Source organism: Mixophyes fleayi, chromosome 3, assembly GCF_038048845.1.
Source record: "Mixophyes fleayi isolate aMixFle1 chromosome 3, aMixFle1.hap1, whole genome shotgun sequence".
In the NCBI taxonomy this organism is placed as follows: domain Eukaryota; kingdom Metazoa; phylum Chordata; class Amphibia; order Anura; family Limnodynastidae; genus Mixophyes; species Mixophyes fleayi.
In genome coordinates, this window is record NC_134404.1 from 263,863,971 (window position 1) to 263,884,335 (window position 20,365).

Sequence of the window (20,365 nt, forward strand, 5' to 3'; positions counted from 1 at the left end):
GAGCTTATTGAGTTACTGTGCTTACTGTTTACTGTACTGTGCTGTCTCCCATTGTATTGTAATATGTTTGTCCTCGTACGGCGCTACGGACACCTTGTGGCGCCTTATAAATAAAAATTAATAATAATATTAATAATAATAATAATAATAATAATGTTGGGGTTGTTTGGGCAGAAATGGATCTTTTTATTAAAGGAGAATGACATTAATTTGCTGTCTGGGTTGGTTGCTGGGAGACCTAATTATTAAATGTAGGTGCTTTTGATTTAATATCTAGCGTTTTTGGGGGAGGAAGGCCTATTGTGTTCACTCATTGCTGGGATTTTTATATAATATACCTGTCCTTTTTCCAAACCGGAACCCAACATTCCAGGATCCGGACAAGCAGCAATAAGTAGTGAAAACAGCAAGAACATGTAGTAGACAGCAGGATAGTCTGCCAACTGTCCTGATTCTGTTGGATCAGTCCCAATTTTTGGTACTGACACACTCGGCCAGGACTTTATCCTGACTGTAGCACAGTTGGGAGGTATGTCCCGCTTCACACGGCTCTGCTCGAAAAGGGAGAGCTGCGTGTACCTAACAGTAGTGCACACAGTATTGGCTGTGTATATGATGAGGATAGGAAGAGTTGGAGAGCAGCAAAGCACTTTTTAAAATGATAGCCACACCCCCATGCATGTTGTTCACACCCACTGGCACTGTGGCGTGGGAAACCCCTCTCTACAAATCCTGCATTTGCCCCTGGACATGTCCCAACTATGAATCGGTCCCCACATTTTACATTTACCTCCCCCTCCAATGTATGGTCTTGCCCAGGTGAAAGTTACTCCCTTTTTATGCTTTGCTCTCATTAATGACTCGGGCCCAGAGAGTATACGCTAACTAGTGTAGCCTAGCATAGGCTATAAGTGTCAAAACGCTTTCTACTAGTACACTTTTATGGTCCAATCACCATACTTCAGTGTGCAAGCATACTCTCCGCAACCAAGAAGTGTGCTTAGGTATTCAGAGAGGTGCATTTTAGAGATGCCCTGTACAAACATCTAAACGTCACATCAAAGTCCTACTCATACTACTACTACTAGATACTACTCATACTGCTTTTTACCTGACAATAAAATTATTTTTTCTATTTTTATGTTAAAATACTGCATGGTTTAGCCTCATTTTTGGCTTAATTTAATCATGAGAACATAATGATTGCTTTAATTGCCCGTGGCATTGCTTGACGTGCATCTACAAATCCTCTTTATTGTGATGCTTGCAGGCTAGGTGGCACTGGTTTGCAACTTGTTTATGCCCTGGAGTTTGGGATCAGTCCCAACACTCATGCAGCTTGAAAAACGGGCTAAGATGGACTCCGAAATGTAATTGATACTTGGTATGATCTCACCAATTCTCTCATGTGCTGAAATGATATAGTTCCATGAGTATATGGCTTCTTTGGGAAATTTGCATAATTACAGATAGATATAGATTATTCTTAACTTTTTGTTTAAACCTTTCATTTTTTAAAACAAGCATCATATATTATGACATTGCAAAACTCTACTTATATCTAAGTACCATGTGCATGCAATATGATTGTTGACCAAACAAAAACTTCTTCTTTTTTTTTTAGCATGTACTATTCAAACTACCATCCAGTACAGGCAGTCCAAAAGATGAAAGTGGGCAAGTTACAGCTTCACTTAGGCATGTTTCCCCAAGCTATGGAAACACTTAAGCAGGTTAGTATTTAATGTTAGACTTCTTTTCTTCCTCTTTGATTGCCATTAATCGTTTCTCTGTTTGTAATTTGTCTGAGAGTCAATTGTATCCCAGCTAAAATAACAATATTTTTTATTGCTAATAACATTTTTATTTTTGAAGATAATGCATACCTCCTAGATGCCATTTCAAGTGATAGATTTTAGTAGGCTACAAAATGAATCTTAGTGCTGTATGGGCAGGGGCAGGCTGGGCTGAGGGGCATCTACCCCTCCGGGCCTGTCCCATAGTGTGCAGCCTTGGGGTGGGTCACTGGGCCACCTACATTTTTCCCTTTAAAATGTTCCTAAAGGCTGCTGAGTCGAGTCTTGCACTCCTCTGTGTTTGGGGATATTTAACTGCCAATCAATCTTTTTAATGCAATAAGCTGTGACAGTCTTGAAATCCTGGAAACTGGGTTCTGAACATAGCTGTTTAGGAGCAAGAGAATGTTTCGCATGATTGACTCCATCCAATCACATTCTCTAACCAAATGCCCTGCTCAGAGTTGGAGTAATACAGGGCACCCCTATGGTCTATTATGGCTATTATTTTAGACATCTGCACAGGCAATACTGTGCACTACTGTTAGGTGCACGTAGCTTTCCCTTCATGAGCAATACAGTGTGAAATGGAACATACCTCCCTTCTGTCCTTGCCATTGGACCAAATCCTCACTAAGCAGGACAGTCACCTAAATTTGGGACTGTCCCACCAGATTTAGGACACTTGATAGACTGTTCTGCTCTCACTTACCTGTTCTTGCAGCTTTCACCACCTGCAGCTGTTGGTGTCTTAAGTACAGTTGTGGCTTGTCTAGATCCTGGAATATTGGTGCCCTATTTGAATAAAAAACTGGTTCACAAAATTTAGAAAGCCCTACCCAGCCTGGTCGTTAAATCAATAGCACCCACATTTTATAATTAGGCCTCCCTCCCTGCAGCCAGCCCCAGCTATTAAATGAAATGAATAGTACCGTATATACTCGAGTATAAGCCGAGTTTTTCAGCACATTTTTTGTGCTGAAAAAGCTCCCCCTCGGCTTATACTCGAGTGATGCTTCAAGATCACAATGCACGGCCGTAAGGAGGGTGGTGCCTGCCTCCATAGCTTCAGCCCGCTTAAGGGCTGAAGAGAAAGAGAAGGAAAATATTAACTGAGAAGAGTTTGGTGTAAAAAAAAATCAACTCACAAGAGTTTGGTGCTTGCTGTTAGTTCCGCAGTGGAACGCATGTGCGTTCCACAGACAGGAAGCTCGGCACTTGCAATGCAAGTGCCGAGCTTCCTGTCTGTGGAACGCACATGCGTTCCACTGCGGAACTACACAGACAGCCTTACAGACATTCAGGGAGAGAGGGGGGCAGCCTGGCTCCAGTCAATACCACGCCCCCTGAAAAATACATCATTGCACACAATTATTTTCATCTTGAGACCGGGACTGAGGATTCTAACGAGTGCAGACGTGACAGGCTATGGTGAGGAGGAGATTGGTTGTCTACGCTTACCTTGCTTTACTTACGCTGATATCTGGTATGAATCCCATGTTTGCCGGCTCTTGTATATTTTATTAAAAAGATAATGCGCTAGATCTCTTTTTATCTTTTCTTCTTGAGTGGGAAATGTCCATATGATGGCGGGAGTTGAATCTACATCTACCATTCCTGCTAAGGGCGTTTTGTCATGTACGTTTTAGTAAGCATATACCCTATGGGGTTTCTACACAGAGTGAAGACACGGGTGTTCCGTAGATTATTCACGCACGGGAGTTATTTGGAAGCTTGATTGACAATCATCTTTGTTGGACATACTACACTATTATTTCCTCCTATGTTTGATGATTGTATATTCTAGAAACTTGTCCGGAGGGATCTATTGCATATGTCCACATACAACTCTACACCCTCGTTACAAAATACAATGAAATTTACCAGTAGCTGCTGCATTTCCCACCCTAGGCTTATACTCGAGTCAATAAGTTTTCCCAGTTTTTTGTGGTAAAATTAGGTGCCTCGGCTTATATTCGGGTCGACTTATACTCGAGTATATACGGTATTCACATTTGATAAATCAACCTATTTCTCTCCAACTAGCCCAACATTATATTAATGTCCCATCACCCCACTTTAAATTAACAATTCCCACTATTAAGTTAAATTGCCCCACCATCACCCCATAGATAAATTAATATCACCCACTAATGAATAATTAGCCTCCAGCCCACTGTTCATTTAATTGCCCACATTATATTAAGATCCCCATTCTCCATACCTTTTTCCATCTGTGCTGTGTTGGAGAGGCAGACTCTTCTGTCTACCTCTCTTGCAGCCTGTCCCATGTGAGATGTGTCGGTGATGGAGATAGGAGGAGGCAGAGACACATTGGGGAAGGGAGGGATGCTGCAATCCGTGGCCTCACCGGAGAAGAGGCCAGCCACCAGGAACCATACAGTTTCCTGCTGGCACCCCTTGAGAGAGGGGACCTGGGGCACTTGCACTCTATGTCCTCCCTAGATCTGGCTATGGCCCTGCTGTCAGTTTTTAAAGTGTGTCACAGTCATGTCCATTACATACAGTGATTGGAGCTTTAAGGCCCGCAAGTACAACCTTTTAAAAATAGAGTTGACATTTGTGTTGAACAGATAAGGTTGTTTTCAATTTTTGGTATGCAGGATACTTCTATCCATCACTCCTAAAATAATAAAACTTCATAGTTTAGTGATGTATAAAAAAAATCTAGCAACTCTTGTGATCTATAAAATGGTATTTTTGTCTTACTTTACCCATATAATTATTTAGATATTTTTTATTTGATCTTTTATTTATTTTCCAATAAATTACATAAATAAAAAATAAAAAAGAAGAAGTGCCCACAGCCAAAAAATGTTCATACACTGTACAATTATTGGAAATGTGTGCTAGGTCACAACAAAGAAGTCACAACATTTTTGCATTAAGAAAAAAAATAAGAAGAAGTCACTTAGTTATACTTATTCAATACTTTTTGACATGGGCAATTTATTAATAATAAAATACCAAACAATGCTCTTTATGAAGATAAAGCTGAGTAGCTGTAAGTCACTGTTTCACATATAATTGCACAAGGAATATGATAAAATTCTGCCCTTCAGCACTTTGTAGAATTCATCCTTTGCAGGATCAGCATCCTTTAAATGTCCCAGATGCCATTACTATCATATCTCTGTTGCTGGTAATAACTTGTAACATCTGTAATACAAAAAAGAGCCAGAAGTTATTTTTATTTGCTACAACAAAAAATGTCCAGTTAATTTAATTGGAAAAGGAAAAGAAAATGTGTGAAAATCTCACAGATCATATATGTCCAAAGCAGTGCTCAACCATGCTTTACTTAAGCAGAAGGGTATTCTGGGTAATTTAATTCAGTAATGGCTTCACTTTCTCACAGATATTTAATAGGGAAGTGTAAAAACCTTTTTCAATTACTTTTAGATGCTGCAATGCATTAGGAAGATGGCATAAACTTTAAAAACAATTTGCTTTTGCAATTACCACAAATATGTGAATTTATTTCTGAGTAAAGCTTGCATAGTATCCTTGAGAGCTACATATATAGAACCAAAAACCTCTTTAGTCCCCACTATAACGGCATCCATACACTTTACAATTTTGACTACCAGTTAGGCTGTTTTACAACAAAACAAAAAAGACAACTGTCAGTGCTTGTCCTAAACACTGCATATCTGTGTGTATCTAGCAAAATGAAACCATGAGACATTGGTTCATATTTTGATTAAAACATTTAAGCCTTCATCCCAGCCTCAAGGGTGCCTCATTGCATGCAGGTCCTCCACTGACCTAAATACTTCAAACACCATTAAAATGTAGTTAAAATCAGATCCACTAACCTCCTAGGTATAGGGGCTTGCATATAAGAAAGGGCTGGTTTTTAAGCCACACCCAATCAGGCCTTAAATAGGCCTGATAGACATCAGCATGGCAATATAAATGCCCTATATGTATACAAAACAAAAAGAATTCATACACTCAGTCTATTGTCACGCATATAATATGATTATCTAGTGACTGAGTTGGTGCACCCTACACATGTGTTATTAATTCATAAATTGACAAGCACAGAGAGGAAAATCATGTAACGTAGGGGCACTCAATGATTATTGAATAACTTAAAACTTACATTTTATTAATTTTATTAAAATAGTAATGAGTCCCTAATTAGTGCCTGTAGCACCATTAGCGAAATAAAACAAAAATATAATGAATAAACAAAAATATAAATTTTAAAATGGCAGAAAACACCGCCAAGCCTCGCAGTGTTATGAGACAGCTCTAAAATTCTCCAATCGATAATCTATGATAAGTGGGAAAATATTGATGTAGCTGTCTGTACACAGGTAAAAATAAAGGACTGTGTAAATTTTAAACGGGGGATATATAAGTTATCACTAACAGAGTTATGATAGTATATACAGAATTATTCCCTTATTGTTAGGGAATAGATATTATAGGGATATATGTCAGATATCTTCAGCCCTTCATAATCCACAATAAGATAACCTCCGTTTAATAGGATATAATCTCTGGCAGTAACGATTATATCGCTGTGTACCAGGCTCAGAAGTGCTATATTGAGTATATATATTTTATTCCATCCATATAGACAGGGTCACTATAGCTAGAAGTATCTCTATTCATGAGACCTATTCAGCCCAAAGCTGTCCTAGTCTTGGTAACCGTTTGATAAAAAGTTTCAACACCCACAATATGAGCCACAATGTACCTCGCTTATATGATGTTATGTTTAACACCTATAGTCTCATCCACATTAGTAGGGTCATATAATTCGTTATACCTTATAATAAAGCATCAGTAAGGCTAGATCCTGCCCTGGACTCGTGGAAGGCATTGTTGCGTACAAACTCGACTCGGCCCATGGTAGGAGTTCTACCCAGTCATCCTGATTTGCAGAAGAGAACATCCTGAGAAAGTTCTCCAAGTTTTGATTGACACGCTCGGCCTGTCCGTTGGATTGTGGATGATAGAAAGATGACAAGTTCAACTGAATACCAAGGAGCATACATAGAGACTAATTCTGTAGTTTTACGAATACCGGTATGACCAGCGAAGCAAGTGGAATGGAACCACGTCAGAAGTTTTTTTACGGAGGCCAGGTGGAACAAAAGTCTTCCCAGGCGGAGGTAAGGGAGTACTAGTCAGAGTGGAGGAGACATTTGGGGTCCAGAATGGGGCGACAAGGTATTTTCCTCAGAATTGGGATCTGGGAGAAAGGCGCGAGATAAAGCATGGGACGACGGCAGTTGTCACTCTCAGTAGCCCTTTCGCGGAACTGAAGGTCCACGCTATTACATAAGGAAATAAGAGCATCCAAGGTAGTGGGCAATTCCTGAGAGGCCAAAGCAACTTTGATTTTGTCAGAGAGTTCTTGCCAGAATGTAGCCACTAAGGCATCGTTGTTACAACGCAACTCTGATGATAAGGTGCGAAAGTTGATGACATACTGAGCCACTGATCGAGGACCCTGGCGGAGTCTGAGGATGCTGGATGCTGCGGATGTAACTCGGCCAGGCTCGTCGAAGATTTTCCAGAAAGCTGCAATAAAAGCAGTGCTGTCAGTAAGGAGTGGGCCGTCACGCTCCCAAAGGTGAGAAGCCCAGGCTAGGACCTGACCAGAGAGCAAAGAAATCAAGTAGCCAACTTTGGCCCTTTGGGTGAGAAAGTTTTGTGGCTGCAACTCGAATTGAATTGAACACTGGTTGAGGAAGCCCTACAAGCTTTGGGGTCCCCGTCAAACTTAGAGGGCGGAGGAACTCTTAAAGTAGAAGCGGAGGAAGTTGGTACCTCGTGTTGAGCAGCCAATAGGTGAGAGGCAGAAGGGGATCGAGCCTGCACATGCGCAAACCTGAAAAGAAGATGCCGAACAGAGCGCGGCGGTCAGCGAAGAGCAGGTAAGTGTGTCAGGCTTCGGTTATAGAAACCGAACGCCCGGCGTGTGACAATTGTGCTGTCATTCTCTAAATGACTAGAGAACCAGATGAAGAGCACAGATCTGAAGGTAAATCCTGTCAGCGTGTATACATGAATCGCCCAAGCGATTGTACCTTCAGTTATTAGTAAAATCGTTGTAGATAACACATCGGTTGGAAAATTCTTCAGTGTATACCTAGCCTAAGACTTTGTTTAAATAATCACAGGTGTTGTATGTTAAATGATTGATCCTTCTGATGAAACAGAAAAATCTTACCTAAAATGCTGTGCTTTGTTTCCACTCAACGATAGGAATTATTCTTTGAAGGTAAATGAGAATATGTCTTTATTTAAGTGAGATAAAACGTGAAGATGTAATTCACATTTTTAACCTACCACTCTGCTATTTTAAGAGCAGAGCTGTTTAACGGGGAAACATAGCCATTGATAGAGCCAGGTAAGATAAAATAATATTTCCTTAACACATTACTATCCCTATCTTTAAAGGCATTAACTTTGCAGCCATACATATAAGTTATGCAACTAGAAGAGCACAAGGTGAGCACCAACTACAATGAGTTTCCTTATGATAAATTCCTTGCAGATCTGTTCTTGTAAATAATGCTGTAGTATGGATCTGTGGACCACTAGTCTGGTGTCAGCTAAACCTATGCCCTTTGACCCATACACAAGGGAAATAAAAGCTTACATTCAATAATAATTCTCTAATTTTCTATTTATCGTTCTGCTCCTTCTAATGACTGCTGGCAACATCACACCCAACTTAGTCCCTGTGCAATCCCCATTATCTACTTATGCTCTTTGGTCTACCCCAAAACTTCCTATCCATCTAATATTTCTAATCCCTCCAACCATATCCATATCTTTCTTCTACCCTCCCTCTACTTTTTCTGTATAGTCTGAAATACAAGATTTGTTTGTAGCAAACTCGTATCCATCCACATTCTATTCATTTTAGAGCCCTCAAACCCCCTGCCTACCTTACTTTTTCTTACACTACATCCCCTACAGCTGTATATTATGGGGGGAATTTTCCCACAGCTACTCTATCGGACCTGTAGACAGATAATGGGGCTGAGTAGGTATCCTATTTTCTGCATGCTTCTGAGTCACACCCAGACTTTTCTTTTGAAGTCCACACACCTTGGGGGGTAGGTTTACAGTTGCCTGGGAATGGGGAGGTAGATACATGGTTTGCTTCTTTGTGGTGGTCCCTCCCCCGTGCCCAGCCACATTACTGCATGCAGCTGCACATCAACCGTTATTCCCTTCCCTTCCTCTCTATGTATGCCTGCCTTCTTCTCTCTTCCGCTGACAGCATGTCACTGGTGGGGTATGCACTACATGATATATGCACCTTTCCACGTGTAGAAAGTCAGGAGAGTCAACATACAGCACTGGATAGAAGAAGTAAAGTTGGGGGGAGGGCTTATAGTGTTATACTTTACTATTATTTCATGTACCATAAGCTGCATTTGAATCAATTTCTCTCTTCATTTGTTTTTGTTCACTTGTCCCCACTGATCCTACACTTGCACCAAGGTACCCCATTAGGCGGCAGATGCACCCCCCCCCCCCCGCCTTCCAGCCCAGCCAGCCCCTGACTTGCACTCAGCAGTGGTCACATGTAATTGCAGTCCATTCAGTTTTATGTGTTAATAAAGGTTTCCCAATGGCTATTTCATAGTATGGATTTCATGTGGAACCTGATGTGAGTCATAAAGCACTGGATATGAATTGCCAGTAGTATTGACTAGCCCTATATTTGCTTTGGTGATAAATTAAATCTGAGCTCCTGGTGTTAACATTTCTATTGTCATTATTGAATACAAAATATTCCATATAAAGTATAAAATAGTCCCTATAAAGAACACATTGTGTTTTAGGGAATAAGAATAAAATACAAAAGGGTTTCCATAATATGCTGCCTGTACACTTGATTTGCACCTGGATGTCATATTTTTCAAATGCATGACAATACATGAAAAATAAATAGCTTAATTATTAATATTGTTTTTAATAATTATTGTACATTTGTAACATAATGTAATGTTTGTGGTTGTATGGGCTATAAATTTAATGGTGAGGTGAGGGTGGGAGCTAATAATTTAACAGTGGATGAAAGTCATTGATTTATTGGTGGAATGATGTTGGGGGCTATTTAATTTAGTAGTGGGGCCATGGTTGTGCATATTATCTTAAGGTGGGGTGATGGGACTATTAATGTAATGCTGGGATGGTTTGGGGGTTCTTCAATAATGGTGGGGCTTAATATGGGGAGGAGGGCTATTTATTACATGAGAACTGATAATTTTGAGGCTGTTTGGTGTGAAATAGGTTTATTTATTTAACGTGGATGCTATTGATTTAACATTGGGGCTGGTTGGGGGAGGAAAGCCTAATTTGTTCACTCTAGGCTCAAAGAGGGCCCCAATATTCCAGATTCCAGACCAGCAGCAACTGAGCTTAGAACACAAGCAGCAGCAAGTAGTAAAAGCTGAAAGAACTATTTTGGATGACTGTCTTACTCAGTCTGGACTTTGTGCCAAGTGTCGGGACAGTCAGGGTGTATGTCCTGCTTCACATTGCTCTGTTTGTGAAGAGGGAGTTACGTGCACCTAACAGAAGTGCAAACAGCACTGGGCTTTATTTGACTCTTGCGACATGGTATGGAAACCCACCTCTATAAATCCTGTATTTGCCCCTGATACCAGTTGTCTATTCCCTCCACTCCATCTTTGTGTTATTCTCCCCCAGGTCCAGTTTCCCAATTCCTTTATGACTTTGCTGCCTGGCTCACCTATTTCCTATCCTTTGACTTTCATAATTCCATACTAGTGAAGTGATGTAAACATTTCCATTGACAACCCTACTGTATCTTCTGCTCAAACTTCTTTTGCTTACTCTCCCCGTTGGTCCCTCCCAATGGTCTACATATCCGATCCACTCACTTTAACTTGTCTTCTCCTGTTTCTGCTCTAGATATAGTTTATCCAACTTGGCCTTCGCGTTCCTTGAACATAACCTTCTTTCCTTCAGCATCACCTTACCCTGCCCCAGGACCAAAATCAACACACTAAAAGCAGCACCTCAGCCCAATCCCTCAGCCCAATCCAATTGTCATCCTCAAACTACACCTCTCTCCTGTAACTACCCTGTCCTTCACTCACTTATATAACAATCCTAATCTTAACCATGGTACACCAACCAGTCCCACTACCTCCCACACTGCTGAGCTACACTTGAGGAAATATCTCTCCAAGGCTGACTTCCTCCACTATGATTTCATCTTACAACAGTGCTCTTTTAATTACTAGTAAGCTACTTAAGTACTCTAATATCCACCCAGTCTTTTAACCCCTGTCACCTCTTTCAACTTAAATTCTGACTTCTCCTCTTCTCTGTCATCCTATGGGTGGAATGCAATTGGTCTGAGCACTATTACCGTTAGTACGGTAATAGTGCGCTTAAATAGTGTTATTACGGTAGATTCAACGCCGACTTTTTGCTCACAGCTACCTGAGCAGAAAGCTGGGTTGAATTTACCGTAATTTCGGTAATAGATTTAACGCTGCGGTAATTCAGGGAGAATTGAATTCCCTCCTATGGGGCCGATTTAACTCTGTCGCGAATATCGCGGCTTTAACAATATTACCGTTAATACGGTAATTTTAGCCTGGATTTCATCTCGCAGCTCAGGGAGCCGTGAGTAAAAATCCACCGTTGAAATTACTGTATTAAGGGTAATTATGCGCAGTTTTACCGTATTAACGGTAAAACTGCTAACGCTGCGTTTTTTCTCTCCAGTATTGAATTGGCCCCTATATGTCCAACTGCCTTTCTGATATCTAACTCAACTTAACTCAACATGTACAAAATTTTGTGGAGTCTTATAGATAAGTGATTATGATAATTTCAGTAGTTTCATACAAAATCAACTAATTAAACGTGAAACAATATTGGTATAACAATTCAGGAAAAAAAAAAGCCCATACAAGGTTCAGTAGTCCAGGGTGTGATACCCATATAAATAATTTAAAAAAATTAAACTCCTACCGGGTAGAGTGTTATCCTTGCAACCTGCCATAAGTAATTATGATTATGGCAAGCTAATCAATATACAAACATACTAAAATCTGATATAGCAATTGTGCTGAAATCTGTTCACAATGACCATAACACAGTTATTTGTTCTTAAAATATTCAAATGTCTTGAATTCCTCTAAACATGCCTCACAAACCAAGGGCAATAGCTAACATGAGCTCTCATTAATAGAGTATGAAAGCACCAATGTCTCAATTAGTTCACAATTCCGTTTTCCTGTAACAGACCCTGTGCCCCACACTCCACTGCATGTTCTCATTATGCAGAAAAATGCGCAAAGTCATTTGCTGTGTGAGTCACACCGGCACTCATTAATTTTAATCAGCCTGGGATGAAATACAAAGTACCAAAGAGCTGTGTTCTGTTCTATACCATATGTGTATAGTGCAGTTATAGCAAATAGTTATCACGATCCAGCATTGTAGTATTCAATCTGCATACTTTTATGTGCTTTTGTGACTTAGCCAGCCACATTCATTTTAGTATGGACAAAAGACAAATTGGCTTTTTTTTTTTCTTTCACTTGTATTCACAAAGGATTGTTTATTTTCAATAATTTTTACATTCTTTCTAATCTTGATGCATGAGATATGTGGATGGCATGCGGGCTCTATTACAATGTGAAAATACTGTATTTTATGCATATTTTGGTTTCCTAGGTCACACCAAACTTCTGAGACTTCTGTGTGGTCTGATTGAGGCTTCACATAACTGGAATATATGAAAGGAAAAAAATTTATGTAAAAAATAAAAGGATGGAATACACTTTCTAAAACAAAAACACCATTATAATACATTCTGATTATGTTAAGTAATGTGAATAAGCTTACCAAGAAGATATAGAATACCATTCAAATATGCTTTGATCCTCTATGATCAAATGGCATTGCATGAACATTTTTATTCAAGGTTATTAAACAAGGTCATCTGTAAATTTACGTACAATCAATATCCCATCAGTAAGGAAAAAATAGTTATACCCGACAACCTCTTACAATAGCATTCTACATATATCAATATAGCAATGGCTTTTAGAAGCAAACTTGGTCGTGAACAAAGTAGTCCTTTCTTTTATATACTGTTTATAGTTTAAATGTAATATCTTTAAACCTATTTTTAATACCCACTTGCCACTAAGCAAGTTTTGATAAAAAATGTTCATTCCTCCCCCGTCCAATCTATTGCATAAGAGTGTAGCCTCTAAACACAACATTTGGAGAGTTCACGCCACCTAAAAATTTCAACAGTTGAAATTTAAATTGCTATTAAGAGGTTTGTGGCCAGGTCACCATATAAAGGCACAATTGTTTATTAAGGAGGATTTCATCAGCAGGGGTGCCGTTTGTAATGTAAAGAACAGTTTCGGGAAGGTTATTACTGTATTTTAATAGGGGCATTTGCCTGCTAATGTGAGGCTGAAGTGCTTCCAAGAAGACAGTTCTTGTAGTGCAGAATCAATAATTGGAGAGATGTTAGTGAGTCTGAAAGGAACAGTCAACAGAGTGTCATACAAATATGCCAGGGAATTCATCAAACACTTAAGTGAAAGGGCAATATATCACCTTCCTACAGCTAATGAATATATAGCCAGTCATTTAAATTAATCATAAGATATTTTAAACCTGGAAATTTTATCAAAGTAATGAAACAAATCTGTATTTGCACTGTTTCTAGATTATGTTGTCCGTTTGCTTTATTATGGATTCAATGTCATCAGTAACATATCATCTGCAAATGCAATTAGTTTGATTTCAACCTTACCTATCTTTATGTCCCTTAATTTTAGGAATATTATCTGACATTTGCACCTCCGGCCACTAGAAGCCACTACTTGCTCATGAACATACCCTTAACCAAGAATCCATATTGGTTCCTGTTTCCTGTTTGAACCTATAAATAGGCACTTCCTAACTAAGCTTTTGCTTGAGCATTTTGCTTACACTGAACCTATTCCTGTTGTATTCTCTGCTGCTGTGCATGACCTGGCTTACTCCTGACAAGCTGTTCTTACTCAGCTTTTTCCTGATTAACTGCTTTTTGTACCCTGCTTAAGTCTGACTACCTGCTTGTGTGTTGATCCGGCTTATGGCTGACAAGCTTACATCTGAGTATCTGCAACTTCATACAACCAGTTTATCATTGAATACTATTGAGTTGCTTCAGTATATTGATTGTGTTGATTGGCACTATTGGTTTTTAACTAAACACAAGAGAATCTTGGGGCTAGATTTACTAAGCTGTGGGTTTTAAAAAGTGGGGATGTTGACTATAGCAACCAATCAGATTCCAGCTGTCATTTTGTAGAAGGTACTAAATAAATGAAAGCTAGAATCTGATTGGTTGCTATAGGCAACATCCCCACTTTTTCAAACCCGCAGCTTAGTAAATCTAGCCCTTGATCTTAATTCCATCACAATGTTTGAGATGAGAAGCTATCTTAAGGAATGATGAAAAGAAAAGGTAGATCGGTTAGTGGGAGTCTATGCTTTTACACTTGCTAAGGGGTAAATTTTGATAGTTAATTCTGTTAACGTCAAGTGCAGCAGAAGCAGTTGTCCCAAAATTACTACTTTCTGGTCTGAGGACAAAGCCCTAATTGAAACGGTAACTGGTGTTACAGTCCCTAACTTCCTGGAATACAAATCCTCCCACTACCGAACCCCAGCTTACCCAAGCACTTAATCCACCACATACTCGGTGCCGCCACATGGCTAAATTCTGGAAATACCCCAGGCTATGTTCTGGAATGACCCCAGCCCTTCTGCTCTATGCTCTACAATGAATCAGATACAGGGCCGGATTGGGACTAAAAATCAGCCCTGGCATTTAAAGTCCACAGGCCCACCTCAGTCCCAGCAGAAAAGAAACCGAGGTGGGCCTGCGCGGCGGCACCGAAAAAGGCGTGACCACATTGTGTCAGTATCGTTAAACTGACCACCAATCATAGCAACATCTGACAAAAGTTCTAAAATCACTGAGGCAGCAAACTTTGGGAAAACCAAAACTCCTACTCAGCAACATCTTTTTCCAGTGTTGGCAACCATGGGTAAATCATTACGATGCTCTGCTTAAAATTTTAAATCTGATTAGTTTCTGGAAGCTTAATTATGCAGAACTATTTCTTTAGCTTTCTGCCTTATCTTTCTCTGATTGGCTCTGGGAGTAAATAGGTTACTTCTATAATCCATCATATGCCCTTTCACTGTATATCTCCCCCTCCCCAATTTCCCTATATTTTAGCTGAAAGTTACAGATTCAGAGCATGACGTCTGTAACTTTTGTAATTGTGTTTGATGTCTGTGACTGTAACCTTTACAATAGAATCATAGTACGTGGTCTGATAAAATGAAGTAACTTGCCCCCTGAATACCTAAACTTTAAGTTCCTTACCATGTCAGCCCAGGAAATATTACCAAAAACATTGTCAGGTTCTAAATTGGCTAAAATGCTTATTTTGAGAGGATTATGATTATTAAGAAACTTGAAGTTTGTTTGAGTAAGTATATGTGCCTACAAGAGTATTGTAGTTTGGGGTTCCCGTCAGGTTGAGCCAAGATAGTGTGGTCTGTGTTGCAAACATATGGCATCTGATTGCTCTCTAAAATTAAAGTTAAATTTGGGATTATAGAGCTAGATGTTTGCAAAGTTTCAATTTAATTTAAAAGGGCATCTGGTCCCCTACCTTGTAGTAGGGGTATTAAGAATATCCTATTTTGGTTATATAACTTTGGTAAATTTAGTGTTTTATATAGATACAAAACCCAACTCTTCTGGGGGATTTTTAAGCGTATAAATTAGAGTAGTATTGGATTATTTTAAAATTACCTGCAAATAAAAACATGAAATCCATTTGCATTATTGTACATATTAGTAGTTTCTCCCAACAAGTCATCTAGTCTGATATAGTTTGCTCTTCAGCAGAGCTAGTCGTGTCCTTTCCTATAAAAAGCACTCTAGAAAAACACTGCAAGATGGATTTAATTTGTGATTACGGAAAGTGTAACCATCTGTGTTGCACACGACCATGCAAACTAATAGAAACAAAGACAGAACAAGAAAAAGGAACCAAAAACACACAAAAAATTATATTAAAGAAAAACTCTGTGTACAATTTTAACCTCAAAAAATGTTTGTACCTTAATTAATAACTAATTCAGTCGGAAATTAAACCTGCTAGAAGTTTTTAATCAGCTTATAGATTTTATTGCCATCTGTAGAAACTGCAAAAGTCATGATTATACAGTCCTGTAAACCTTGTCCCCCTCAGTATTGGTACTGCAGTGTGTCTAAAGCCTCTGGGATATGTAAGATGTGTGTACAGTACAGTACAGTTAATGAGAAGTTCAAAGACAATAGCAGAAACCCGTCACCATACATTCCAAGTATATGGCTGTGTTAGGGAGTGGTCAATATAACCAACTGATCATTCTGTGAGCTCAAGGAGCTGCTCTCTGCCTTTTAGCTGAAAGCAGATCCACTTGTTCAGTTATCTCTGTCTGCGGTTTTTAGTGAGGAGACAATGCTGATCACTATGAGTCTTTTCTATTATTGGCTTCATCAGTTTCTTGTCCTGTACCGAATTCCAAGTGAGTGCTAGAGGTCATTTCATGGCTGGAATTGGACCTGAATGGAGGTAAGTAATACCACAGGGTTACCAGTCACCAGAAAATATATGGCAACACTGGTCCACCAGGGACTATTCAATATCTAGTCACACTAGCCTACTAGCCACTGTGCAAAGTATGGCCACACTGGACTACCAGGGACTGTGCAGTGTATGGCCACACTGGTCCACCAGGGACTGTGCAGTGTATGGCCACACTGGTCCACCAGGGACTGGGCAGTGTTTGGCCACACTAGCCGACCAGGGACTGGGCAATGTTTGGTCACACTGGAACACCAGGGCCAGGACAATATATGGTCATGCTGACAAAATAGGAAATGCATTCTGTATTGTACACTGGCATTCAGACAATGGGACTGGGCTATATATAGTACCGCCTGTTTTGTTTCAGTATAGTCTCTATTCTGTTTGTCTGTTATAGCATAAAACGCTACTCTGTATGAAATAAAATTCATAGAGTTAAGTTGTTAAATCAATACAACAAAATTTGCAAAGCATATACAATTCTTTCAGTGGTCATACTGCATTAGGTTTTTACTTTACTTGCATTGCCATGCAGATTTCCACAATGTAAGTTTGTAATTTCTCTTCAGTACATGTGTAAAGTATGTACTATACCTGAAAACATATACCTATTGTTTACTGTTTAGTTCCCAGGCTGGCTGCCAAAGCATGTTGAGAAAAGTAGTTCAAAGTTTAAATAGAAGCTAAGTGGTTAGCACTTCTGCCTCACAGCACTGGGGTCAAGAGTTCAATTCCCGACCATGGCCTTATCTGTGTGGAGTTTGTATGTTCTCCCCGTGTCTGCATGGGTTTCCTCCCACACTCCAAAAAACATACTGGTAGGTTAATTGGCTGCTATCAAAATTGACCCTAGTCTCTCTCTCTCTCTCTCTCTCTCTCTTTCTCTTTGTCTGTCTGTGTGTGTGTATATTAGGGAATTTAGACTGTAAGCTCCAATGGGGCAGAGACTGATGTGAATGAGTTCTCTGTACAGCGCTGCGGAATCAGTGGCGCTATATAAATAAATGATGATGATGATGATGATGTTTGTCTGAATTTGAAATCTACATGTTGTCACATAAGCCACATTTATTGATTTATTTTATATTTGTAATAAATCTAAATCTATATATATTAGCTATTTTTGTTGTAGCATATTACTTATTTATCTCTTACTGTTTTTTTCAGGCATTTCATATTATGAAGGTTACACATGGAAGAGACCACTCTTTGACAAGAGATTTAACAGAGCTGTTAGGAGACTGTGAGGTTGGCTTGAAAGCAACATAGACAGATGCAATCTTCAGTCATTGCCTTCTTGAAGAACAGAGCCTAAAAGTGTTATTGAATGGCTTCATACAAATGTGTTGCATGGCAGAAATATGTTTAATAAAATGACTACATTTGTAATATATTGTAGGTTTCTTATTTTATTTTACTTTGTTCAAGGACCAATGCTTGCTGGCAATTGCCTCCCTGTCTTAAGACTGAGAACAGTTATTTCATTGGCTATTTTTATTATTGTTTATTATTAAAGTGCTGACATAATACACAGTGCTGTACACTGAGGGAATCATAACACGAATTATGTACAGTGATCTGAAAGAGAAGATAAATTGTTCCTGCCCTAATGAGCTTACAGTCTATATGGGTTGTGGAAAACAATGTATACAAAAGGTATCAGAATAACAATTGTAGCTGTTGGTGTGTGGCTACTGTAAGGCAAAATCATTGTCAGCCACCAATAATAAAGTAACCATTGGTGACTGGCATATATTTGGAGCCATTGTTAGCATGGTATTTTTGGAATGGGGAGAAATATTGGAGGGTAGAGCATAAAAGATGAACTGGACATGATAGAAATCTCAAGACTAATTAGGTGCTTGCACCCATGACTGTCCTTCACTATTTACATTACTCAAACCTCCTCCTATGAATGTAGTGTGTGTGTGTGTGTGTGTGTGTGTGTGTGTGTGTGGGCCACTAAATGACTGTAGTGTGTGTGTGTGTGTGGGCCACTAAATGACTGTAGTGTGTGTGTGTGTGTGGGCCAGTATATGCATAAAGTATGTCTGTGAGGGGGACAGTTGGGAGATATGTCCCGCTTCCCACTGTACTGCTCGTGAAGGCAGAACTGTGTGCACCTAACAGTAGTGGACACAGTATTGCCTGTGTATTTGTCTAAAATGATAACCATTTTACATCATAGGGGTTACCCTGTCTAAAGTACCCTGGTCCCCCCAGAGCCTTAATCCAGCTCTGAGCCAGGGTGTCAGATTGACACCTAGTGCTCTCTGCTCCTCTTCCCAGTAGCACTACTCATATTATTTATTTTAGCTTAATGCTAAAACAAATAATAACCCTATTAGTAAATAGTGCGAAGCAAAAAACATGCTGGCAAAAACATCAGTGGGTATATTTACTAAACTGTGGATTTAAAAAAGTGGAGATGTTGCCTATAGCAACAATCAGATTCTAGTTATCATTTATTTAGTACATTCTATAAAATAGCTAGAATCTGATTGGTTGCTAAAGGCAACATTTCCACTTTTTCAAACCTGCAGTTTAGTAAATATACCCCCAGGTTTTTAAAGCAAAAGGGCTTTTTGCATTTTGATGAATCAGCCCCTATGTTCAGTACTGTAATAGAACATCATAATATAATCTATTGCTATTTGATTTATATCCAATATAATCAGCCAGGTATGTGTAAAAAAAGAAATAAATAAAATGCTGTAGGGAGAAGGAACATATAAAATAAAATGCAATATTAAGTGAGATTTGTTTTTTTGTTGCATTTTTTGTTTTCATTATTTAAGATTTATCATTTATTATAATAAGGTATTGCTGGGTTAAGCAACAATATAACATCCTCTTTTTGTGTTGAAAAATATATATATTGTACTGAAAACCACCCTTTAAGGATGGGCTACTATGTATGGGCCATTGCAATGTGCTTGCACTCCGGGCTAAAGTCTGCTAGCCAGCCCCCGCACGTAGACGTGGGTACTTTGCCTTTGACACTTTATGCAGTATTTACATTAACACACAGAACCCAGTATTTATAACTGTTTCTGCACCCCCATTGACACATTGGTAGGTTTGTAGAAGACCAGAGTCATTGATCAGGTGTACCATAAGTCAATGCGGGAAGGTTAGGTTCCTTCGAATTCAGGAGAATAGTTTTCCTTGCATAGAACACCAATAAGGTTTTCTCATATTTTGTAAGCACTATGGGCCTGATTAATTAAGGTGCTTAAATTAAGAAGTTTCTTATATCAGTCTCCTGGACAAAAACATGTTACAATGCAATGGGTGAAAATTAGTATTCTATTTTGCACATAAGTTAAATACTGACTGTTTTTTCATGTAGCACACAAATACTTCACAGCTTATTTGTACACTGAAATTTAAAGTTGATATTTGTGTGCTACATGAAAAAACAGTCAGCATTTAACTTATGTGCAAAACAGAAAACTAATTTTCACCCCTTGAATTGTAACATGGTTTTGTCCAGGAAACTGAAATAAGAAACTTCTTAATTTAAGTACCTTAATGAATCAGGCCCTATGTTATCAACTATTCCCAAAAGGCAGACCACCAGACAATTATCTGGAATCCTATTTTGACATTAACGTAGCATAGAAATTAATTTTAGAAGTCTCCATATAAAAAAAACCCAAAAGTTAAAGTTCCTAATTCTGCTTAACATCTTTCATAGGGATAATACTCATTACTTTGAATCCACATTTGTAATATATTCTATGTACCCATTCAGTTTGAAACAACCCTCACTGCAGATATTAAATGAATGGATACATCCTCCCACATACATTCATCCAGGTCCTCAATGTCTCTCTTCCATCTGATCAGGGCTGT

General features: G+C 39.0%; 1 protein-coding gene across 2 annotated transcripts in view; it reads left to right on the forward strand.

Moving 5' to 3' along the window:
* The window catches only part of SMYD3 (SET and MYND domain containing 3), a 636,859-nt gene extending 618,965 nt beyond the window's left edge, over window positions 1-17,894 (forward strand). The window contains exons 11-12 of one of the 2 annotated variants that reach the window (XM_075203549.1): window positions 1,625-1,733; window positions 17,675-17,894. In XM_075203549.1, the coding sequence (XP_075059650.1) occupies window positions 1,625-1,733; window positions 17,675-17,776 (211 nt within the window). In that variant the 3' untranslated portion in view covers window positions 17,777-17,894. The remainder of the gene's footprint in view (window positions 1-1,624; window positions 1,734-17,674) is intronic. The other variant, XM_075203551.1, reaches the window with a different exon arrangement.
* Window positions 17,895-20,365: the final 2,471 nt, after the last annotated feature.